The following is a 26,467-nucleotide window of genomic DNA, read 5'->3' as shown; positions in this document are numbered from 1 at the left end:
TCACCAAAACAACACACTATATCATCAATATTACTGCTGCTGCTGCTGCTGACGCTCAGCTGGGTTTTTCTCCGCACACTCATGCCACTGTTTACGTCTGTTTTGTCGCCGTCGCAACTTCGCAGAATCGCTCGCGGTTTCTCTCCTCTCCTCTCTGGCTGTGCAGACTGTAATGACTGAGGTAGGAATGCTGCTGCTTTTATATAGGCCTCTAAAAATAACTCACCCCCTCACTGCCATGTAGGGCCGGACTGACAGCCTCCCGGAGCCAATAGCGTCTATGCTTCTCTCAAAGCTCCGCCCTCAAGCTCAGTCTCAGCGCCTCCTTAATTGGACGCCAGTGACATCATCAACCCTATTTACCTTATTAGGTCACGCATGAAATTGATTGACAGGTGGCTCCTCCCCCGCCTTCCTCCCCTCTCGCGCCGGTCGCCTGGATTGCAGCGGGGTCCAGTCTGCTGCTTGGAGGAGCGAACCTGGCAACCTGGCAGCTTGTACGGAGATTGGCAATCTGGCAATGCGGAAATAGATCTGGCACCCCCGATCCCGAACTGAGGAGAGAGGCGTGACAGAGCGAGCAGAGAGGAGAGGGGATTGCATTGACAAAGATAAAATAATCAACTCTTTCTTTCCTGTTACCTTTTTTTCTTTTTTTTATTAAAGTGCTCAGGTGCGCTCATCTGCACCAGCTGGGTTTCCCCCCCCACCCCCCAGCATTTGTTTTTTTTAAATTTGTCAAGTCTGAGAAGAGGATAGAAGAAGTGCGTTTTTATCGTTTGGATTCCGTACTTCTTTACCGACTTCTGTTTTTTGCATCAAGCATGGATGTGTTGGCGAATTACAGTATTTTCCAGGAACTCCAACTCGTGCATGACACTGGTTATTTCTCCGCGATGCCTTCCCTGGAGGAGAACTGGCAGCAGGTCAGAGATGATGCGTTTTCTCTTCTTTTCCGGGGTCAAAAACTGGGAATAAATATCATGTGTGCGCTAGGTGATGTTTTCTGTGTGTGCTTTTAGTGTTTTGCATCAGTGGAGCGCTCCGGAGCGGCAGCAGCAGCCCCGTGTAGTTGCGTCTTTTTTTTTTTTTTCGCTCACATGGAGCACGGCGAGGTCCGCTGACAGGAGAAAACACACACACACACACACACACACACGCAGAGAAAGAGAGAGGGAGAGGGAGGTGTGGGGGGGCATTTTCTTTAAAATTACGCACACGCCCTTTACTATAAACCAATGATTCCTTAAATGTACCTTAAGGGTTAATTTACTCTTTCATCATAAATGTAAAAGCAGGAGCGCTGTTGTCCCGTGAAATCCCCCACGACCATTTTTACCTAAAACCTAAGAGGGATGAGATGTTCTTATGGCCGCAGAGAAAATTCACCAATCCCTAAACGACTGCAACTGCTGTTGGATGAAACTCTAAAAGGAGGGTGGTCGGGCTGAAAATGTTGCTTTTCTTATAGCTTGTCTTTAAAAGTTGAGTAGGTTATACAAGATTTGGGGGGGGGGGGGGGATACAAGATTTCACCAGCCAGAGATGAAGCAACATTTGGGACTTTACTTTGGTCTGTTGAGGATCAAATTCAGCTCCTTTATCACTACAAGTGGCTTATATGTCAAGCATATTGACTGTAATGTTGCAGGTTTTATAAATGGGATTTTGTCAGTTTTGTCCTGTTCGTTTGCATCAGTTAGACCTGATGCTGGTCATGTATTTAATTGGCAGTTCAGATTTTGAGTGCCAGCTGATTGAAGTTGAAAGTGGATTCATTTATGTTTTACAGTCTGAGCTGATGATGGAGAAATTAAGTATTGAGTATTTGAAGCGTGATGCTGTTTGACTCCTCTGATCGATGGACCAGTCTGTCAGCCTGATGTGTTTAGATTATCATACACCCACCCACACACACACACACACACACACACACGCACACACACACACACACACACACACACACACACACACACACACACACACGCAGGCCATGGAAGATGGACACATGCCGAATAGATAGTGACTTCTTCTTAAATAATATATCCACATCTGCCACTGTTTGTTTGCAGATAATCCTGCTGAATTATGCATTATCACCCACTATAGAACATACAGTAGACTGTGCATGAAGCTCAGAGACTATCTGACCTGTATTACCTTTATTATAAAATCCCTTATTAAAGCTAATTATAGGGATTGATACATCTGTGGGGGAGAAAAAAACATGAAATGATCCTTTTTTTCTGTTTTCACAAGTCTAGTCATGGTTTCAACATCTGAAATAACAGTTTTTATGCTCATAATATGATATACTATGATGTCTAGTACCTATTTAACAATTTTAAGAGGAAAATGTATTAATGAAGGATCTGGTGATACCAATAATTTAAAATTCCCCCCCTTGAACTTGTGAAATGGAAGCTGTTAATTGGAGACCATTTTCGGCCTGATATGTGGGAATAAGTGTGTTTGATGTAGTGTTTTACTCTCTTTCAATACTCTCACACGTTCTTAAGTAAACCAGCACGACGTATGGCTCCCTGCGTTTGGAGCTTATGGACCACGTGTGTCTTTATTGCTATTGTCCTGAATGAAGCTCACGCTACACTTCTCCTCCCTGACTGACTTACTGACACCAATTCAAGCTGCTTCATCCTATTTTTAGTCCAAACAGCGCATAGTTTCATCCCCTGTAACCCATTTTTCTGTCTGTAATCATATTGTTAATTGATTGAGAGGTTTGTTTCCAGTTTTGATGCCATGTCTCATTTTCCACAGAGTGGCTGGAAAAGCTGTTTAAATTGGTGCCTAGAGACAGGAATGTAAAGCTGGGGAAAAAGTCATTCCATCCAGTTTATCCATTTTCATTTGGACACTTCAGCCTGCTGTCTAACAAAACTGCAAGTGCACTATAAGACTAGATAATGTGATTCCAGGGCTTTGGTAAGAATACCATACATGGATGACAGCACCTGTTTTGTGTGAGCTGCTATATTGACATTTAACAGTTTGTTGTTATTAGGATAACTGTAGTGATCACTGGCTACTTGGCTGCTTGAAGGGACACTGACATTTTTGGAAATATGCTTGTTTGTGTCCTTACAGGGAATTAATCAGAGGATGGATACCAGTGTCATCTCAGCACAACCAGTCCAAAGACTGGTTCTAGACATATTTAGCCAAGCTTAGCACAAACACTGAAAGCCGAAGGAAACTGCTAACCCAGCTGCATAAAAGGTGGTTTCCAACACAATTAAAGCTGTTATATTCAAACATTGTTTCTTATATATTTAACAGTTGGTTCATTGATATTTTTAATATTAATTTGTGATGAGAAAGGCGTTGCTCATCACCAACTGTGCAGTGTGTGTGTCTTTTAGCTCCTAATTTTGGTTTTTACCTTTTGCCATTTGGTTCACTCTCATCAACCTTGTTTCCGGCAGTAGCAGGAGTAGTAGTTGGAGTTGGAGTAGTAGCAGGTGTTTTCAGCTAACAAGTTCTGATAAACCCACTGTACACCACCTGCCCAGCACCAAACAGCAGATAGACAAGTGAAGCTGATGAAGAAAGTGAAACATCTAGCAGCTAAAGATATTTTTCTCTGGAGTTGGTGGAGACCAAAGCACAGCTAACAGGAGAGTAAATTCATTCAAATACATAATTACATTCATCAGGTGGACACAACCAAGACTCAATATGGGATTTTGAGTTCTGTATCTGCTACATGTGTAAATAGCAATTGTGTGCAAATAGCATAGCTGTAACCACTTACAAAGGCAATCACATGTCGGGGCTGTGTGTCTGTCAGTTAATGAATGCAGCTTTAATGAGTGTAGAAACAGGACGTACAAAATGACTCGTGGTTCATCAAGCAGTTAGTGGACCAAGACTTTTTCTTGACTAATCACAGCTGGGCACAACAAAGTTCAGATGATTTTTGGATGTATTGATAACAAGCTTGCTAGCTTGAGTTGTTGAAATTCCTTTTTTTTTTTTTACTCTAGCTGCTAGCAGTTTCCCCCTGCTTCCAGTGTTTGTGCTAAGCTATGCTAAACACTTTCTGGCATCAAGCAAGCATCCAGAAAGGTCACAATATTCTTTTATTGATGCTGCTTCATTGATATCTCCCATCATGTCTCTAAATGCTAAAAGCCAACTGTAGCATTTTGAAGTATGAATATGAAAACTCAAAACAAGTGTGTATGCGATTTTTCATATTCCGAATGGGGAGAGATTTTTTGATAGAAGCTCAGTTCTTCAGGGTGGAAAACACTGCGTTACTGCGGATGGAAGGCCAAAACTAAGAGGAAAAGATGTGTTTTATCGGCACTAGCGGGGACACAGTCTCAGAGAGAGGAGAGACAAACACTCACACATGCACACAGACCAGGCACACCCACGGTTTTTCCACTCTTGTTCCTTCTGTCTCCCTCTATCCCCTCATTCACTCCATCACACACACACACACGCACACACACAAACGCTTGGCTGGCATGCACTAATGGAAAGCTATGGTCTGGCAGGACTCATCCCGCCACTTTTGACAGTAATTGGCCGTTTGCTGTCAGACGGACAGAGAAACACACACACATGCGCACACACAAACAAACAACCAGCTTTGTGTGTGTCATTTATCTTTCGTCTCTGTCCCTGCATCATGCTCATGGTCTTTGTTTCCTTGAACGGGCTTCTTTTATCAGCTGCTTTGCATCATGGCTAAACATGTGGAAAACACGCACACACACACACGCATGCACACACACACACACATATACTCTCTCTCTCTTTTTCTGTCTGTCAGCCTTGTTGCCTCTGACAGTGGGAGCTCATGCTCTGCATATAATTGCTGCATCTTTGCAGGTTTGGAATGATGAGATAGGCTTTAGGGATTTGTGTGTGTGCGTGTGTGTGTGTGTGTGTGTCCAAGGATGAAATTGTAAACCCAGACTTCCCAATTAGATATAATCCATTTATTTCAAAGCACAGCCATATAGAGACAGTGAAAACAGAGTGGTGACCTACGCAGGTTAAAAGTGAAGCAGAGGTTTGGGTGTGATGTGGTTATTGTGGATATAGATCTACATTAACAGCCAGATACATGGACACAACATGCAGGAAGCTAGCCTCATTTACAAGACTACTAGTGCTTTAAAGCTGCTGATTCTCTCACAGCCTCTTTCTCATCTTGTCTCTTAGTTTACATGCTCTGTGTGTCTGCACTTCTTTTCAGGCCGATTGATTTATTTGCTGTGGTGTCGTTATAGCTCTATGCTAGATCAATCAGCTCTGTGTTACTGATATACAGTGTCTCCATTAGACCTGGCAAGCCCGCAGCCTGCAGCCCTGCGTTTTTTTTCGACTGCGTTTTGTGATCACAATAATGAATGCAGATTTAATCAGTCCCTACGTTTTTTTTGTGAGATCTTGCAGTTGCATTATCCACAACGCAACTCAACTCGATTCACTCGACCGTACAGACTCAGGTGTGTTACGCTGGTAGCGGGTTGGAAGAAATTCAGAAATGCTGTTGCTGATTCTGGCCATAAAATTCACAGCGAAACTCCTATAACATCCTGTCTCGACTGGGTGAGAGTGCTGGTTTTGTATCTATACATAGTTCAAGAGCCCTTATTACTTATTCTGCATGACACCTGCTGTGCTCTGTACATTCCAGGTTTCCTTTTTCACAAAAAAATATGTTTATACTCAGAAAATAAGGTTTATTACAGTACTGAAACACAGATATTGTATCGCATCGAGATTAGAAAATTAGAAGAGACACAGTCCTTCAGTCATCAATAGATTGAAGTGCCAAACATATGAGTTATAACACACTCAGCAGGCTGTGCAACTTCTCTTTAAAGCATCTATTGTTTCCCGTTTCTCTGTTCTCTTCGGAACTGCGCAGACCATTGTATGAACTACCTCTCTCTCTCTCTCTCTCTCTCTCTCTCTCTCTCTCTCACTCTCACTCTCTGAGTGGCTTGAGGCAGGCCCAGGGAAGTTTGACAAGATAATGAATTGCCATGCATGCTGCAGTTTTTCACATTTCACAGCCCAGTAACTCTGTATGTAGGGATGGAGGGAAGGATGTGGGTGGTGGCGAGAGGATGAGTGGAGGAAAGGATGAGAGAGAAAGAAAACACCAGAAGACAATAAATGAGGTGAGGTGAATAAATGCAGGTGAAAGTTAGACAGGAAAGAGAATTTAATCTTTCTTCACTCCATCTTTCTTTTGTCTCGCTCCCATCTGTCCTCTTTATTACCACACACACGCACGCACACACACACACACACACACACACACACACACACACACACACAGAGACACAGACACACACACACACACACAGACACAGACACACACACCCACACAAACACACACAGACAAAGACATACACACACAGACACCCACACACACACACACACACACACACACACACACACACACACACACACAGTTATGTAATTGTCTGTGAAGCACAGCTGCTTCCTCATAGTCACAGCAGATAAAAAAAGAGGAAGAGGGAGCAAAACAAAGGAGTAAAGAGAAAAGGAGGAAAGAGACAACAGAAAAGTGAGAGAGCGACAGAGAGAAAGACATGGAGAGAGAGAGACAGATGGAGAGATTATGTAATAACTAATCAGAATGTCATAAAATGTGCCTTTTTAAAAGGCAATTTAAAACCAAATTCATCATTTGTCCCAAATACATCAACTGGAACTTTTTTAAATGGTTTCTTCAGTTATTACATGTCTTCTGTCTTTTAAACTAACATGTTTCTGGTGCTGGAACAATAAACTTTTAGTTGATTAAAAGAAAATGAATGAATACCACTTACTTCAATTCAGCTTTTTAAATGCAAACATCAGCTACTTATCTCTGCTTTGTATCCTGTAAAGTGAAACTCTTGGTCAGGCTCTGTAAACAATGCTAACCTCACTCACCATTTGTCATTACTTTTAGCTGGGATCATGGTGTGGCTCTAAACAGTGCAATGTCCTTCTAACACTTTGGTCTGAAGTGAAATATCTCATCAACTATTATCCAGATTGCTATACAGACATTCATGTTCCCCAAAGGATGAACCCTACTGGCTTTGAAGATCCCTAAAGGCTGTAGCCACACTAGAAAAATGGAAATCAAGCCTAAAGTAGAGTTTTGTTAACAAGTGACACCTGATGTACAGCTCCTTAGCTGAATCAACTGTGTTATGCTTCATTTCAATCAGGAGAGACTCAGTTTTTTAAGTGAATATTATTTATTGAATATGCATGATAGATGAAAGTCAGAAGGCGATTAGACCCCATCGTGATGTCATCATATAGAAAGGGGGAGGTGAAGGCGAGAGTAGAATAGGATATCCCCCCCGATGGAGTCTAGACACTGGTGGTGGTGGTGAATAAGGGGGCGCTGAGATCTTGATGGTGTAAGAGGAGCAAGCTTCTGGATCTCAGGCATGGAGGTAGATGGGGTGGGAGGACAATTGCACTGAAATGACAGAGACATAGAAGAGAACAGATTTAAAGTTTGACAGCTAAGACATGATTGGCAGATAGAGATTTTGGCGGAATCTGATTCAATAACTAGGAGTAACGCCCCTAATCAGCTGATGCGACAGCTGGAGAAACAGGGGGGAGAGAGAGAGAGAGGAATGGGAATGAATGAATGAGTGACAGATAGTCTTCCTGCCTGAACTTTCGCTAAACTCTGTATCCGATTTTATTGAGATTCAACTGCCAGCAATGAAGGTTTTGCAGCCATTTTCCACTGTTTCGTTGAGATTTGTGTTGTTCTTTTTGGCAAGTGGGAGATATTGTAGCTGTCAGATATTCCTCATATTTATAACTTGAATTATAACTAGAACGCTGATGTGGTTTTTCCACACTGCTGCTCATAATTATGTTCTGCACTGGGGGACCTGCCTCTTTCCCAATGCATGCTGCGACTGACTATAGTAAGGCTGCAACTAACTATTAATCTGCTGATTATTTAATGAATTGATTCATTGTTTAGTCAATGAAATGTCAAAAAATAGTAGAAGAAATGCCCATCACAACTTCTAAGAGCTCAGAGTAACACCTCCGAATGTCTCATGTTGTTTAACGAAAAACCCCAAACCCAAATATATTCACTTAATGATAATATATGACAAAGAGGCAAATGCTTGCATTTGAGAAGCTGTTATCACTGAATGATTGTTTTTTTTCACTAATCAAAGCAAGAAAATACTGAAAACTGAAAAGAAATCATAACTGTAAGAACAGAAGCCTTCAGTCACAAACTCACAAGCTTCCACACTTCTTGCAGTGTGGAAGCTCGAGCCAGTGTTCTCCTCACTATGAGCTGCTGTAATCACTGCATTCATTCATTTTCTTTTTAATCATGCTCCCAAACACACAGTTATTGTCTTTTCCTCATAATTTGAAATCACTCGAGTCAAACACACACACACACACACACACACACACACACTCACTCGAGAACCCTTAATTCAGTAAGTGAATAAGGCATTCAGTCTACGGTGGCAGAGATTAGATCAGAAAGTGAACAGTCAGACTGCCGCGGCAGGAAAGCAGAACAAATAAACTGCGCGTGTGATGGAGAGAGCTTATACAGTGAAAGCCATAGTCCTGATCTTTCAAGTAGAGTGGTTTTCTATGGAGGGCAACTCTCCAGCACTATTCACCATGGAGCCAGATTACTACAGTTTACAAGGAGATTTACCCATTCATCTTTTTATGCTTCAAGCACACTACAGATATCTACAATTGTGCAGTGAGTCATATATAATCCATCTATCTATAGATGGATGGATAGATAGATAAATAGATAGATAGGTTTATATATACAAGATCAGTCTGACATGTGCTTGTTTGCTGTGTAAACTTCCATCAGTTTCAGATTCCAAATATCTCCAACAATGTCTAATTTACAGGGTACATCATCTTAGTTAGCAGGAGTTTACCCAATGCATTAAAAAATCAGTCACCTGGGTTTTCTTCAGAGGTTTTCTTCAAAGTTAAAGTCACATGGTTTTGTTGCTAATTCCCTTGTCATATACTAGATAAAGAGTGTATAAGTGATGGTCAAAGCTCCAAGATCAAATGCCTGAGAGTTATCTACACATAGCATTGAGCTAAGACAAGCTAACACACGCTTAGGGTTCACTCACATCAGCATCTTGGACCAAAACCAATTCTTTTCAATGGAAATACCGCAGTCATTGGATTTGCATACAGCAGGAACATAATCCATGTGAAGCTTTCACATAGAAGTGAACTTTGACATTTGAATTTGCGCCACAGACCAATTGCAAACAGAGTGATCAAATACATAGAGAAGTAATTGTGAAAATGGAGTATTAAATTGCAGTTGTTGAACAGACTTGTCCTTGTACCATTTTACAAGGAAGATATTAATTCTAAATACTAAGAAAAAAATATTCAAATATTTAAGTACAGGAAAGTGTATTTGAGGAGACCACCTACATATCTGGTAAATATTGGACTGGCTGAGTGATTGACAGGACCAAACCATAATGATACTTTTAAGGATTAAGGTAAAGTGAAGCCTTTCTGATTGACCAAACTGAGTTCTGTTGGCTGTACCTCCACATTATGGATACAATGTATAATGAATTTTATTAGGGAAGTTATTTCAAAATACACCAGCTGAGAGTTTGATTTTTTTTTTTTTCAGAAATTCTCTTGCCGTTCACAGGCTGAGCTGTGTTGACACACAAGCGCACACGCAGGTGTGGTGTGTGTGTGTGTTTTTGCGTGCGTGCGTGTGTGTATGCGCGTGTATGTGTCCGTACATCCTGCTGAGCCAGTGTTTGCAGACTGGTTGGCTCAGGGATAAAGCCTTGTGACCTGGCCTCCAACCAAACCTCTCATTCTCTACTCACCCAGCTCTCTCTCTCTCCCTCCTCCTCCCTCTCTCTCTGCCCCCCTCTCTCTCCCTAACATCTTTTTATTTATACCCATTTTGAATCCGTACATTTAAAACAACTGAATGGAAATGCAAGGAATTTGAAAATATGCCTAAATACAGCAAGAAGCTTTTCCTCTGGTCTGAGGCAGAACAGTTGATAATATAGAGAAGACGCTATAAAGGCTGATGGAAAAACTTTTCCAATTAAATTATGACATTGTAGAGCCTGATTCTCCACTCCACTTTATTTCTGTCAGTATAGAACAATGTAAGAAAGCCCAGAAAATAAAGAATAAAAATGGAGGCTGACAAAATCGTGGTGTGTTTGGACAGAGGAGACAACATAATTCAGTAAAGTAACATAAATACCAGCTACAGCGAATCTGTCTGTGAAATTATCATGATGTACCAAAAGAGTTCCTGCTGTTCTTTTATGGTGTCATCTTGTTGTGATCATTCAAGAATATTCCCACAGCTCTTAATGAAATCACATTCATGCTGATATTTTATCTTGCAGACTTTTTATGACTTTGTTTAATATGTCTACATCTCGATGGAAACACATCCTCCTCCCATCTGAACCAACACAGCCATTAGGGCATTGTGTGTGTGTGTGTGTGTGTGTGTGTGTGTGTGTGTGCTTTGGTAATGACATCATTCGTAGTGTGCAGAGGATGTTGACAGTGGCAGAGGAAGTGTGTGTGAGCTAGCTTGCCAAGGCCTACAGTTGGCAGTACACCATCCAGGATACACACAAACACATGCATGCAGGCACGCACGCACACATGCATTCATGCACACACACGCACGTGCGCGTACACACACACACACACACACACACACACACACACATACTAGTTGCTGGTTTCACAAAGATCTAGTAAACTGGTGTGTAAAGTTAGACCAGTCTTAGTTTTGCTGGTATAAAGTTTGACAGCTGCACAAATATACATTCTTACTTTTAATGTTAATAAGAGACTGTGTGGAAGACCTCACAGTCTTGGCTCAGATCTCGTCATGCCTTGCCAATATCTTGGTATGGATGAAAGAACGCCACCTTCAGCTTAATCTCTCTAAAAATGAGCTCTTTGTCATCCTAGCCAGTCCCTCTATACAACAACAGATCGATACCCAGCTCAAATCAACCCAACTCATGCCCACAAAATCTGCCCGAAACTTGGGTGTCATGATTGATGACCAACTAACCTTTAAGGTTCACGTGGCCTTGATTGCTCGGTTGTGTCGATTTGCCCTGTACAACATCAGAAAGATCAGACCTACCTGTCTGAGCATGCAGCACACCTCCTGGTACAGGCTCTCATAATATCACGCAGTGACTACTACAACTTCTTACTGGCAGGCCTCACCACATGTACGTTCAAACCTCTGCAGATGATCCAGAACACAGCAGCACAGCTGGTCTTCAATCAGCCCAAAGCAGCACATGTCACTCCTCTGTTATTATATTCCTCCAGTTCCCAGTTGCTGCCTGCATCAAATTCAAACACTTGCTTACAAAACAGCAACTAAAACAGCTCCCGCCTACCTGAACTCTATCATCCAGGTCTACGCTCCTTCCCACTCACTACTCTCTGCCAATGAAATGCCTGACTTGTGCCCTCTGAAATTGTTTGCAAGGGCACAAATTCTGTCCTGGAGTGAATGGAGTTGAGCTGCTTGAACCTGCAGCTGATGTTGTCTTTATAGAAACCTAACCTTGATCCTTCTGTTCTTAATAATTTTAGGCCAGTTTCTAAACTTCTTTCTAAACTTTCTTTTTTTTATCAAAAGTCTTAGAAAAAGTGGTTTCAACCTAACTTTTAGCTTTATGTGTCATAATAACATCTTTGAGAAGTCTCAGTCTGGCTTTAGAGCTTCACATAGCACAGAAACTGCCCTCCTCAAGGTAACCAATGACCTCATTTTAGTAGCTGACGGGCAAGAAACCAATTTTAATTCTCACCTAAGTGCATCTTTTGACACAGTGGATCATGACATTTTAATTTACTGTCTTGAAACCTGGGTTGGCATTAAAGACACTGCACTTAGTAGGTTTTATTCATACCTTTTAGAAAGAACCTACACAGTCACCATAGGTAATTCCTCATCTTCTACAATTCACATCACCTGTGGTGTACCGCAAGGTTCAATCTTAGGTCCAATTTTATTTTCTATCTACATGCTTCTGCTCGGCCAAATCATCCAACATCACCAGGTCTTTTTTCATTGCTACACAGATGACACACAGATATGCCTTCCCCTGAGACCTGGTGACCCAAAAAAACCTAGCTGCTGTTATAGATTGTCTCAGTGATGACAACTGTTGGATGGCACAACATTTTCTTCAATTCAATAGCTCAAAAACCGAAATCATGTTGTTCAGTCTCCCAAACCCTATCAGTCTCATTGAGAGTGACCTTGGTCCCTTATCTGCTAATGTGAAGCCCGCTGCCAGACATTTGAGAGTACTGTTTGATTCAGATTTAAGCTTTGAACCACAGATCAAAAAGGTTGTTTAGTCCTGCTTCCTTCAAATAAGAACAATCTCCAGAATTAAGCCAATGCACCAATCAATGCTTACACTCTGACCTGGAAAAAGTCATTCACGCACTAGACTCCTGTAACTCCCTCCTTTCTGGCATAAACCAAAAGTCATTCTCTGGCCTCCAACCAGTTCAGAATGCAGCAGCTAGGCTTCTTACTGCTGTTAACAGACGACTACATACATACAATCTTGGCTTCTCTCCATTGGCTCCCTGCTCCATTTAGAATTGATTTTAAGACTTTACTGATCACTTTTAAAGCACGTCTGGGTCTGGCCCCAAGTTACATAACAGAAATGTTGACCCCATGTGAGCCAGTTTGCAGCCTTAGATCCTCAGGTGGGGCCCTTCCAAAGTCAAGGCTTAAATCTAAAGGTGACCGCGCTTTTGCCATCACAGTACCTTGGCTTTGGAACAACCTGCCTGAGGAGATAAGGCTCACAGAATCAGTGACTTCTTTTAAATCACTTCTTAAAACCCATTTTTATAGACTTGCTTTTATGTGATGTCGTCTTTTTATTGCTTTTACTTTTTGTGTTTATATTTATTTATATTTACATTTTTTAATGTTTTTATGGTCTATCTCTCTTACCATCTTTATCTTCCATCATCCTTCTGTCTTCTCTGTGCTGTTTTTCTCTCTCCATTTCTGTGTCTTTTGTCTTCTTGTTTTAACTTTATCTTAACTCTACCTGCTTTTGTTTGACCTTACCTTGGCTTTCTGTTGCTATATTGCCCTCTGAGTGTCCTGCTTTTGCTTTGTCTGTCAGGGTAAGTACAGATAATTACTGTAAATACACCAAAAGTAAAGTTTTCATGAGTTGTGACATACTAATATAAGTACATCAGAAAACATCTTAACTTGAATTCTGAGGTAGCACAGATTTCCACATATGAAGTCGTGTATGTGACAGCAGTGGGTCATTTTAATGGGTTCCCTTTATTGATATGATGAACACAACCCCACCTGAAAGCACCATCAGTCAGCCATGTGGTTTAGTTTCAATATAGTCTAATAATTAATAATCAAATTAGTCAAAAATGAGTCATCTTTGTGCAACAGATGACAAAGATGAAATCTGTTTGTTAGATTTAAGCTCAGGCCAGGAGGTATGGCGTTAATCAGTTTTTAATTACTACTTTCTCTGAATCATTTATTTGTCCAACAAAATGTAGTTCATCGAAAACACGATTATTTCATCATAATATATTTGCCTAAGATGCAATATAAGATAATATTGAACTATCGCCCAAACAGCCTTACACTGAGCCATCTAGTCCCTGCTGAAGAGTTTCATTAGGGATGTCACATTGTGTCAGGGCATTTGAGCATAATATACTGTGTGTGTGTGTGTGTGTGTGTGTGTGTGTGTGTGTGTGTGTGTGCGTGTGTGTGTGTGTGTGTGCGTGTGTGTGTGTGTGTGTGTGTAGGTGTGATGTCTGTGTTGAGACAGAACAAGAGACAGCGTTGCAGTAAGGACGGAGCGTGCCAGCATTCCAGTGCGCCTTTATGCATGCATGATTGGTGTGTGTGTGTGTGTGTGTGTGTGCATGTGTGTGAGTAGAGTGGGACACAGTAAATGGGTCAGATGCAGTGGAGGAAGATGACCTTGGGAATTTGTCCTGTTTTTCTTCACAAGTCTGCCGACTTGTTTCTTTGTCTCAGACAGAGACAGAGAGAGAGAGAGAGAGAGAGAGAGAGAGAGAGAGAGAGAGAATGACAGAGAACTGAGAGTCAACAGATCTACTCAGAGTAAGATCTGTTAACAGGAAAGAAAGCGTCTTCTTCCAAACTGTTGCAAGCAGGTCTCAACATAACTTTTTATTTGATTAAAGTTGACTATGGTGTGCTATAATTTATTTGAAGAACTAGATTTACAACCCTTTATATGTAAATGACTACCATACATAAAATGTATAATACTACATTCATCAAATATTCAGCTCTGATAAGGTTGTGTGTAAAGCTCCTGTTGTATGAAAACATGCAACCGATTAAGACATAAAAAGAGCAGCTTCATATTGGATATAATAATAGTGGTACACGGGTGTAGAAGATTAACTGAAAAGATAAAATCTAAACTGAAAAAACCTAGCAAGAGAAAAAAACAATCCATTTAAATATTTATTTACAACAACAGTAAATAATACAAAATAGAATAGAAATCTCTGCAGTAGAGAAGAAATTCTTTTTGACTAATCAATTCGATTGTTTCCTGATTCAGGTCTGTGAGTGTGTGTGTGTGTAAGCGACCTGGCAGGAGCGAGGGGAAGAGGGGGGCATTTATCAGCTGTAGGAACAGCAATGCTCGCTGGGAGTCGAGCTGACAGCAGTTTCCCTCGGATCGATCTGCAGCACTGCTCCAGTTTATGACAAAATAGTTCACGACACGGAATGGCACCCGCCAAAGTGGCTAGTAAGAGTGACTATGTTACACGCCACTGCCAATTCTACCTGCATTTGGTAGAAAGGTGGGCAGGTCCTAATGTCAAACCCTGGTTTCCACAAAGTTGGAAGTACACTATTGTTTTAAATATCATTGTATGCTGTAGCATTGAGATTTCCCTTAATTGGAACTAAAGGAACATCTCCTTTTGCCAGCTGTGTTGTTGCAATGGTGCGTGTTTGAAATATTGAGCAACAGTCTGTCTCCTCTTGCACTTTGTCAACAGCAAACTGTGTGCATGTGCAATGCTGAAATGCTGTTGCTAAATGAATTGTTTGTATGATATAACTACTGCTTTGCTCTGTTGGCTCCTTCTGTTGTCATGAATGCTTTCATGTTTTCTCCAGCTCTTATTGGCCAGATCCACCTCATTTAATCACTGGATCAAACGAACTTCAAAACAGCTATAGTATTACATATCTGACTCACTGACTGGATCCGCATGATGTCATTACCTTAAATGTCTTTCTTAGTGCAGCTAGCAAGTGATCTGACTCAGTATTTTGGATGAGACTCAAGTATGAAACCAGATATATACTCGATTTGACCATTCAGTTTAGCTTCATCCATTTCAAATGACTTCTATCCAGTTACAACACTTTCCTGCTTTTCGAAGCCAATTTTCAATACCAGTCAATCTGATATTCAATATTCAGACAGCAGTAATCATAAAATATTCATCAACAATGTTTGAGCCGTTCCTCATTTGTCATAATTGCATGTAGTGCAATTATTTCTGAATCAGGCCAGCTGTGTGCTGCTTTATGTGGACAAATGGTTGTAGTGTTGTGGTGGCCCAGCAGTGTGATGCCTGCTATACTGGGATATGTGGGTCGTCAGCTATTTTAATCTACAATGTTGCCAGGAATACCTGAGGGAATAGACAAGTGCTGCAGTGTGCGTGTGTGTGTGTGTGTGTGTGTGTGTGTGTGTGTGTGTGTGTGTGTGTGGATAAATGTGTTCCTGGTTCGTTGTGCATTTGCACAGACAGTGAAAGAGTAAAGAAAGACAGCGTGCATGCGAGAAAAAAAAAAACACGGGATGAGAAGCAACAACAACAAACAACAACAAAGCATCATCTGGTAATAAAAGGATGATTAACTTTGAAAATTTGTTTGGTGTTTGCAGGTTAAAAGTCCACTTTTTTATCTTCAATTCTTAATTTAAGTGGCAATGCAGCTGATCAAACAGTACACATGTTTTTAGTGAAATACTATATCTTTTTTTGTTTGTTTTTCTTGTTATATGATTGCACAAATTAAAAAAAAAAACATATATATATGCTGCATTACATTTCATAAATGTGATATCATAAAAATTAAAATTAAAACAACGTCAGTATATCAATGATAGCACTTGTATTGTGAAATCAGTTATATTGACATACACATTGAACGATCACAGAGGCAGTTAGAGGTGATAGAAAATAAGATTCTTAATGTTGTCACCAAGAATGCAAAGAACTTAATTACATCTTTTAAAATGATATTTTGGTTATCAAACACTGGCCTCCTGTAGGCCCTGAAAGTTTGTACCCTTCTCCTTCATGGATGACAGCAGCTTTAGTCAACTTATATTCACAGATTTCACTTCTTCTGTGTTGATCGGTATGTTCAGCTTGTTTTAAACATTAGTGGAGTGTTCCTTTAAATCTGTCGGTTTTCCACACTACAACATGAAGCCAATGTGTCTGGCTGGGAGCCCAAAACATAGAATAGAAAAACATACATTTTCAGATTTATGCACATTAGTGTGGACATGGCCTCAGTTTGTTTTTGTTCAGCTGGACGAAACGTAAAACTTCACTTTGATACCCATAGTAGATACAACGTGTGTGTGTGTGTGTATGTGTGTGTGTGTGTGTGTGTGTGTGTCGGGTGAAGAGGGGAGACATCTGAATTATTTAAGGTTGAACTGCTGGACACAGCAAAATGGCGATATGGAGGGGGTTTCTCTTTTCCCCCCAAGACAACTTTCTAATACAGAGAGGGCTTCATCATCAGGGCCTGGTCTGAAAACATGCGCACACACACACACACACACACACACACACACACACACACACACACACACAAAGGGGCATGTATGAGTCATGTGTCTCCCCGCTTTGCCTTCCAGCAAGGCCAATGAGATCAGTGGCTTCCGCAAAATACAAAGACCTCTGGAGGAAAACAAGAGAAGCAGAGGGAGAGAGAGAGAGAGAGATAGACCCTGGTGTTAAAAAAAAGGTGTGATGACAGGAGAGGCCTCCCTGGAGTCACACACACACACAATCTCGTACGTCTGTCCTTTTGAGGGCTCTCAATTGACTCGAGTCGATCGCTACCACATAAACTCTTGCCACTTGCCACTTTTTCATTTGATGCTGTTTGTGTCAGTGATGAAGATAACTCTGTTTATTTCTGGGGATGTGTGAGACCTTGGAGTCTTGAACTGTACTGAGGGATTTTCTTTTCAATTATGAGATGAAATTTCACAGACTCTCTTTGTCAAAGATCATATTTGATATGACAGCAGAATAAAAAGTTGCAAACAGAACAATATAATCTGTCAAACATGCAAAACAAAAATATAGAATTTCCGACAGTCTCGTCAGTTTTGTTTATCCAGTTTTCTTCTGTGGACTATTCCAAGTGGCTTGAGCAGAAAACATGAAAGCCTTTTTTTTTTTGCCCCAACTCTGTGTGAGCTTTAGGGACAGACAGCAAATATACATCTTGGGATCTGATGTAGTGATTGTAAAACATGTAGACCTAAGGCGCTGTAGTCAGAGAAGTCGTCATATCTGTGTTAGATGAGTAATGCTGCCACTTGCAGCTGCTTCTGAATATTAAATGATTTTGGTTAATTTGTATGTTCTGAGACAATGGTTCTGCTGAGGATGTTTGAGCTTCTTGCAGTCATGGCAGCTGACATATCGTAAATTATTCAGTGTGATGAAGATGTTTTGTTTTTGGAGCATGTGATGCAGTTCGTGTGTGTGTTAATTCTGTGAGTTTTAGTGTTTTCTCTTCGGTGTGTCATGTGTTTTGGAGGAAGAGTTTTATGGTCTGGTGAAGCTGATTCAGATCCTAAACAATACAATGAAATACACCTACACCCACTCAATGTTTGGAATGGTTTTACATTTCATTCATGATTACACATTAACTGCACACAGCACAATAAGTCAATTAATCATTCTGATATGATTCGGTTGTCTGATAGATTTATATCAGTGTAATACAAACAATGAAGTGAATGAATGTAAAGGAGTGGAACATAAAGGAAAGGATCAGCGGCTGTTGTGTCTTAATGGATTAACCCTTTCTGTATTAGGCCGTGTGTGTGTGTGTGTGTGTGTGTGTGTGTGTGAGATGTGGGGTGGAGGAGGCATGATGTGAGGGATGAGGTCATTGTGTAGTGTGAGCATGCGTGACTCTGTGTGTGTGTGAAACAAAGGCTGCTGGGAGTGTGTGTGTGTGTGTATAAGTGATGACTTCACTCGTTATGCATTTAGTTATGATCAATGTTAGACCTCACATTGTGTGTGTGTGTGTGTGTGTGTGTGTGTGTGTGTGTGTGTGTGTGTGTCCTTTAATGGAAAAAGACCAAAAAGAGAATGTATTTGTGGTGGTCTGCTGCAGTGATTTTTGACTATAAAGTCAGTATCTATAAACGCACAGATCTGTCTTTGCCACGAGAGCATCATGACTTGAACTGATTGTGAGAAATCCTCATGGTTTATTCTCCGTACAGAGATGCAGTACAGTCCATCAAATGTGAAAAATATATCAATTCCAGTAAATGCAGTAGCTTTGTTCATTGGTACATTACACTATACCACCACACAGCCAACAGTGTTATAAACTGGCATGTTGTTAAAGGTCCAGCATACCAGGTTGTAGGTGAGCAGAGCTGTGCTGGGCATTATGTGAGGTCACCAGACTCCACGCACCAGTAAGAATGAGTAATTTGTCCCACCTCGCAGGTGCAACAAAGCTAACAGGAGAGTGAGCAAGATGTCAATCAAAAGCAGTCTGCACTCACTCCCATACACTCCAAAATAAGTAAAATCGGTTTTATGTGTGTGGCTGACATATTTTACACTTAAGAAATATACATCGGAAGGAAAGTTGAGTTCTTAGAATTTCTTGCATATTTGTGTCAAACTCAATAAGTGTAGAAACATCTTTCTATCAGCCTTGAAAATTCTCATTGGCCAGATGGATCATGAAAATTAAAGTTTTCAGAACATCTTTATCAGTATAGTTCAATACCAAACCTGTCAGTGTAACCTCAGTGCTGTGCAACTTATTTTTTAACAAGAGCAGAAATTATATTATATAGTAAAGTTACATTTATATAATGTATTAACAACACCATCATTTTAATGTTTGTAATATATTTTTTTATAAAGGTTCAACTCTGTCTGAAAGTCTGTTTTTCCCTGTAATTAAGCATCTAGCAGCAGCATGTGTTTGCCAGGTGATGTTGTGTAATGGAGCCCTGGTCTTAGTCAGGACGCAGATGTGCACACAGATGTGCTTTAACAAGTCAAATTTGCACAAGAAAAAAGTGAGCGTTTTGGCTTCTAGGTTTTGTGTTGTCTGTAGAAATGTCCTAGTGACACGTGGTGTACTCTGCTTAAAATTCATTCACTCAGATTTGAAGCTGAGCAGTAAACAAAGAATTTACTTCTTGGCTCTAGTGTTGATTTAAAGCTTCTCTCTCTGCTTCTCTTTGGTCTGTAAACAGTTCACCAAGCAACAACATCAGCTGGTCAACAATATTGTTGACTCTGATGCACATCAGCACATTCTCCCTGTTAGTTCTGCTTTTTAAGTGGAAGAACAGCCTCAGCAGGACAGCAAAGCAAAAAATACATTTGGGGCCCTGTGTACACACTATAGAAGAAGCTTTCATGGGTTCTTTGGCTGAGGAAGAGGTTCTGGACACAACCATAATGACTCAAAGAACCCTTCCACCCCGACAGCAAAATGACAGCATACAACAGCACAGATGATCTGTTTAGCATCAACACTTTTTCATTTTATTTACTTTACTGAAATCCTCTGCACCCCACTGATGTCATTTCCACTGCCTGATAGTTTATATCTGAAATGCTTGTCAGAATGTTGTACAGAGACCCAACATGCCTCCTGAAGTTCATAAACAGTCTGTGGTCACTCTGAATGCCGTCCTTGATGATGATTTGCAATCAGCTGGTGGTCACACTGACCAATATTCTTCCGTCTATCTTCCTTCAGGAACACAATCTTGATATTTCTTTATTTGTTTCCGCTACACATGTCCTCTATAGGACATAATATAAAGCAAGAGTCTGTGTGAAGTTGTTGTTTACAGCATCAAAGAGACTTCCCCTATAGTGTGGGCTTTAAGTCATGATGTTATGTGTTCTGACAGAGTCTGTACACATAACACTTTGAGCGCAGACACACACACACACACACACACACTGTAACAGAGTTGTTGCTGTGACCTCACATAGGGGAAAGGTGACTCCATCATTTTCTATGTGTGTGTGTGTGTGTGTGTGTGCGCGCATGTGTGTGTGTTTTCTTTTGTTCAGCCCTCTCTCTCCTCCAGTCTCTTGTCACGTCTTTGTCTCAATGTTGTTTGCCGTGCCTTCTGCTTTCTTTGGCCCTCTCATCGCTCTGAGCAATGAAGATTAGCTTGGCGAGTGGGGCACACACACACACACACACGCACACACACACACACACACACACTCACAATCCAGCATCTTATAACAAGCTGTTAACCCCCGTTCATAAGTGTGGCCTTTGAATCAGCTCGGTGAAAGGGAGTGTAATCCCTGCCGGACGATTTAATGGTAATCTCCATATCCTGATTAGATTACACAAACACACATAAATGTAGACACACACACACACACACACACACACACACGCTGTTTGAAGCTATCCTAGAGAATGAAAAAAAATAAGAAACATACACCTAAATGAACATCTTTCTCTTTTTTTATCTGTAGTCTTAACTGTAGTCTTTCTCTAAGTCTCTGTCTCTGTCTGTGCATCTGCACACACACAACCTTTTTTGCCTTTATGTGTTTATAGCGTACAGTTAAGTGGCAGGAAACATGAGGAAAGTCTGTCGCCACCAGTCCTCCCTCCACCAGTGGAAGGACTGACGTGCATCAGTGTCATTTATACCATACATCTGATGTAGCCAGCTTTATTTTTAGAGCTATTTTATCTTGACAACCTAATATTCAATCACCGCAAAACAGTTTGTACTTTAAACATTTCACACATGCTCTCTTTAAAGTTAGACTCAAGCCCAAATTATTCCTACTGTATCTATGTGGCCATGAGTGTCCACAAAGGTCAATTTCATCATCTGCCCACCCCTCACAAGTCTTCCTCTTTAGGATGCATTCAGACAGATAATAGCTGTATCACAAAAACAAAACAGAATTCAGCCTCTTCTGCAGCCTCACTACATCAGCACAATAGCCAACAATGTCAACAGCGTAATTCACCTACCTTTCCATTATTGAGACAATTAAATTATTACAGCTGTGATAACTTTTCAGTTATTAATTCCTGTCTGAAAGTAATATAAACCGCCATGCATTGTTTAAGTGTCTCATAAACCTTCAAACTCATGACTCAATTCATTAAACTAGACTTCTTATACATGTAGCCACACCAACATCAACCCCTTGTGATTTTGTGACCTCATACTCAGGTTTAAAGAAGGTTTTGTTGTCAGGGAAACCCCATGGAAGTCTTCATCTGCACTGCACTTTAATTGTTTGGCTAACAGGTGGCTAACAATCATAAAGAATAACATAAAACACTAGGTTTAAAAGCCCTTGAACACACTTTCAGTACACCTACACTCTAAAACTCACTGAGTCAAAATGTTACCCAGTTTGGGTCAATATAGCACCATTATTTTGAACAAGACACAATACATTTGTGACAGTTTTTAGCTGAAGTCTGTTGTGTGTAACACTGGGTCAAAATAACAGATTGCTGGAGGGTTAAGTTAACCCAATGTTGCTTGTTGTTGTAATGGTGCTATATTGACCCAAACTGGGTAACATTTTAGCCTAGTGATTCTGAGTGTCTATACATCACTGCAGCATATAGACTCTATATTATAGTATTTAACTCACTCACTCACTAAATCAGCAAAAACAATATTTCCAGGGAGTTTTAAGTTGCTTATCTGTTATTTATAAGTGCTAATCTAGTTTTTTTGTAAATATTTCCTGTTACTTTTTACAGTGTAGAGTACTGCCAAACACTTACACTCAAGATAAGAGAAGTGTAAAAACACAGTCTCACTTGCACAACGAAATATTAAAGCATTAAAATGATCCCAACGCTAATATCCATAATGTTAATTGTAGGGTCAAGGGTTATGCTGAACAGATGTGTTATTGTTATTATATTAATGTCTTTTTCTGCTGTGTTTTTTAAATTTAATCTACTCCATCTGTTCTCGGTAAAATATACTATCACAAAAGTCAGTCATATTTTTGTGCCGTGACCTCCACGCATGGGTACTGACTCCACTGAGCAGTGAGGAGGCTGTTGTTTGTACACATTCAACCAGCCAACTGCTGACACACACACACACACACACACACACACACCCAGCAACCATTAAATGAATGTATTCTTCAGACTGCAGGCTGTCAGCAATATACCAGGAATACATCAGGGGGTAAAAACAGCATGTGTGCTGTACAGGGGCGGATTTAGTGATTTGGGGGCCTCAGGCAAACTCTGTCCTGCTTTATTTTTACCCTTTCTCTAACTGGAAATGTTGGTATTGGCAGTGGTAGAAGAAGTACTAAACTTTTTTCTTAAGCAAAAAAATTCATACCGCACAGTGAAAATACTGCAAAAGTAAATGTCCTGCATTCAAATTTTGAGTGAAAGAGAGGCACTATTAGCACAATTTACTTAAAGGTGAAATGTATTCTAATTTAGTGGCATCTAGCAGAGCAGACTTTGCAGAAATAGAATATAATATTCATAAGTATGTTTTAATTAGTGTATAATCACCTGAAAATAAGAATCATTGTGTTTTCATTACCTTAGAATGAGCCTTTACATCTACATAGGGAGCGGGTCCTCTTCCACGGAGCCGCCATGTTGCACCGCCATGTTTCTACAGTAGCCCAGAACAGACAAACCAAACACTGGCTCTAGAGAGGGCCTTTTGCATTTTTTGCCAGTTTTTTGGCCACTGTAGGTTCTCCTACATGCTTGGAAGTGTGGGGAACCTCGCTGCTAGATGTCACTAAATCCTACATACTGGTCCTTTAAATTTACTTGTCTTCAAGGTGGTTTTAATTCTTATATAATGCTGGATAGTTTAATTAATAATAATGCATCATATTTTATTTGTTATATTTTGTGAGTAAAATCTGAATGTGCAATGTAACCAGTAACTTGTGTAAGGTAAATGTACTGGTACAATGCTTTTCTCTGAAGTAGATAGATAGTAGATACTAGCATAGTAGTAATAGCATACAATTGCATATTTTTTTAAGTGCTTTGGGGGCCTTTTGTAAGTTATTTTGGGGCACAATGAGTTAGAATTGTAACGTAATTCAATATGTTTCATATCTCAACATCATAATAAATCTATAGCTGTTTGGGGCCCTTTTAGTTGGGGGACCCAGGCAGCTTGCCTAATGGTAAAGTCCGTTCCTGATGCTGCAGTGCATAGTCTGTCCTGACACACACACACACTCACATACACACATAGTATACACAGAGCACCATGGTGCTGACATCACATATAAACACCATCACCATGCAGAACATCATTTGCCAGCTTGTGGTGTCTGCTTGTGTTCAGACTGATGTGTGGGTGATAAAATCAGGCTTGTTGTTCAGAGTAGCAGCCATTTAAAGTAAACGATCCTCACTAACAATAACCTCATTTAACTGGATGAGAAATGGGCAATGAGCGACAGTTCACCAAATAACTGCTGGGTGAGCTAATGAGCTCTCTGTCAGTACAGGGATGAAAACGGGTTTTAGCTGCTGTTGGAAAAGAAAGGATTAATGACAAGTTACTGCTTTTTTATTGATTCACTCGTATGTCTCTAACTACAGATTGAAAATACCATAATGTCCATGATTTGTGTGTTGGTGCATTTGGTGAGTAAAGACACAATCCTACTCCTGACTAGCACTTTGGTCCATGAAAATATCTCTAACACCCTAACAGCTGGGTTGCTTTGAAATTTGCAGTGCAAATTCATGCTCCCCAGAGAATGAACCCTTTCCGTCAGCTAAATAAAAAGAGTGTTTTTGTTTCCATCTCCCAATTTGATATTGTGGGATGTACTGAACAGTGCAGCCTGAATGGGCCACTAATGTGTGTCTACCTCCTCAGCGTGAGTTGGTCCCTTTCCTGTTTGATTTGAAGTCACGTTGTTTGCCAATTTCTGATACATTACTAGAATTAGAATTACTTTTCACAGTCATGATCTAATATATTTACAGACATTTCATTATGACAATTATATTACATATATATGATATTAGATAAATGTTATGCACATTGGAAAATTTTAATGCATACTTTAATGCTTTTTTTGGGGGGGGGGGGGTCATCAATAATTCAGGCAAGCTTCTTTACAAGTTCTTCCATAGCATAACCTTGATGGAAATATACACATATTATAAATTCTCAAACAGTGACTACCACAACTCCAGACCCCTCTTTGAACCACTCTTATATTACAGACAAGCCTTTATTTTTGAGTTATTATATATTAATATATGATGCAGTATATTTTATCCTATTTTAGTCAGAAGCCTCCCTGTTTTCCGTGCTGGCTATCATTTCACATTTGCCATTTTTTAAATACTGTGTAATATTCAACAATTTACAGTAGCTCTATCATTGTAGTAGCTTTATGATAACTGAAAGTAGACTGTTTGGTATTTGTCATTCAATTCTGTCTCATTTTAAACACACTTGAAAGGATTTTTCTCAAATCAACCTTTTTGAGAGTACTCTGAATCTAGTGTAAATCGTGTTTCCCGATTGGTTTATTTTGTACCATCATTTAAGCCTGGTTCAAAGAGCAGAAGTGGAGTCCTTTAACAACCAGGATAATGAGGGGCAATCCATTCCACCTGGTACCTGCAATACAAACAGCTTTTGCCCCTGAACCGTACATTCACAACGTCAGCGACTCAGGATCAGCACAGTGATTCGCTCATAGAATTAGGGTTACAATGTTAGTCTTTGTTACATGTCCCTCTGACTGCGTCTGCAGGCCTCAGGTGGCAAAGCCTGATGCTTTCACTTCCTGCCGTGACACCAACATGTCAAAAAAAATGTCCGTGAACTCAGTCACGCAACGCAGGCCGCCCTCCAGGATGCTCCACAGGGGGGCGGGTTGCTAAAGGCCACACTCAACACAGCTTGACTGACCTTAAACAGGCTTCTCCTCCTCTCCACACACACACACACGCACACACACACACACACATACAGTTACAGATGGGTTGTCATATTGTCACACACTGTAGAAAATGCTGTAGTAATATCAGCATTTTCCAGCGCAGGATTCAAAGCAGTGCTGCTACCTGCTGACAGCAGCTGATACTGAAGTAAAACTCACCTCACTCCACAAAGCACAAGTATAAAAGTAATCAAATGTAAATTTGCATACTTATCATGATTGGACCAGCTGCCATGCACACACCGCGGTATGCCTTTCATACACCTAAATAAAGCCAGAAGCCCCCTGTGGATTTGGATGGAAGATACAAGGTGTGAAGACTGTATATGTGTGTGTGTGTGTGTGTGTGTGTGTGTGTGTGTGTGTGTGTGTGCGTACATTCGCATCCACACTATCTCCTCTCTGGCTAGTTGGCAGGAATGCAGTTTCATATCTCTGCATTAACATAATGTTCTACTTCAGTGGGTTCATTGGGTTCAGTGCAGTGTTGTTCAATAAGGCTGCTAGATATAGAAATGATCTCTGTAGGACACAGCTATATTGTCTCTGCGTTGATGTTTTTGAGATGTGTTTGTTTGATGCACATATGTACTTTAATGATGATCATTTCCATCAAAAATATTATTACCACACATATGTGCATTAAAGGAAATGAGTAATTAACAGAAAGACGGCTACACTGATTCAAGCGACAGCAGCTTTATTCTTGATATTTATATATAGATTTCATAAAGCAAATGTATGACGCTTTGCTGAACTATTAAGAAATATTTATCTGTGGATTTAACCTATCAAACCATCACTTTTCTCAAAAAGTTCACCTTTAGTTGCTACAAGTGATATTTCTCTGTATCTTTTAACTGGATGAAGGATTTTAGTCATTGGACGTCTGGATCTTAAGTTATCAGAGAAGTAAACTCGGAAAAAGGTTAGCAGCAGCTCAGCTAACAGCCCCTTCAGGAAGTCCGGTACAGCTTCATTCAAGGAGACACAAGAAGCCCATGTTGTGTATCTGTGTAATCAATATGTCAATGAAATGATGTTACGTTTATATTTAATAGACGCA

The 26,467-nt window shown here is 40.4% G+C and overlaps 1 protein-coding gene across 1 annotated transcript in view; it reads left to right on the top strand.

Moving 5' to 3' along the window:
• Window positions 1–438: 438 nt before the first annotated feature.
• The window catches only part of klf7b (Kruppel-like factor 7b), a 73,947-nt gene continuing 47,918 nt past the window's right edge, over window positions 439–26,467 (top strand). Inside the window, exon 1 of the mRNA XM_044366205.1 lies at window positions 439–926. Within this exon, the coding sequence (XP_044222140.1) occupies window positions 825–926 (102 nt within the window). The 5' untranslated portion in view covers window positions 439–824. The remainder of the gene's footprint in view (window positions 927–26,467) is intronic.

Source organism: Thunnus albacares, chromosome 11 (assembly GCF_914725855.1).
Source record: "Thunnus albacares chromosome 11, fThuAlb1.1, whole genome shotgun sequence".
Taxonomy (NCBI): Eukaryota; Metazoa; Chordata; class Actinopteri; order Scombriformes; family Scombridae; genus Thunnus; species Thunnus albacares.
This window is presented reverse-complemented; position numbering and strand designations above follow the sequence as displayed.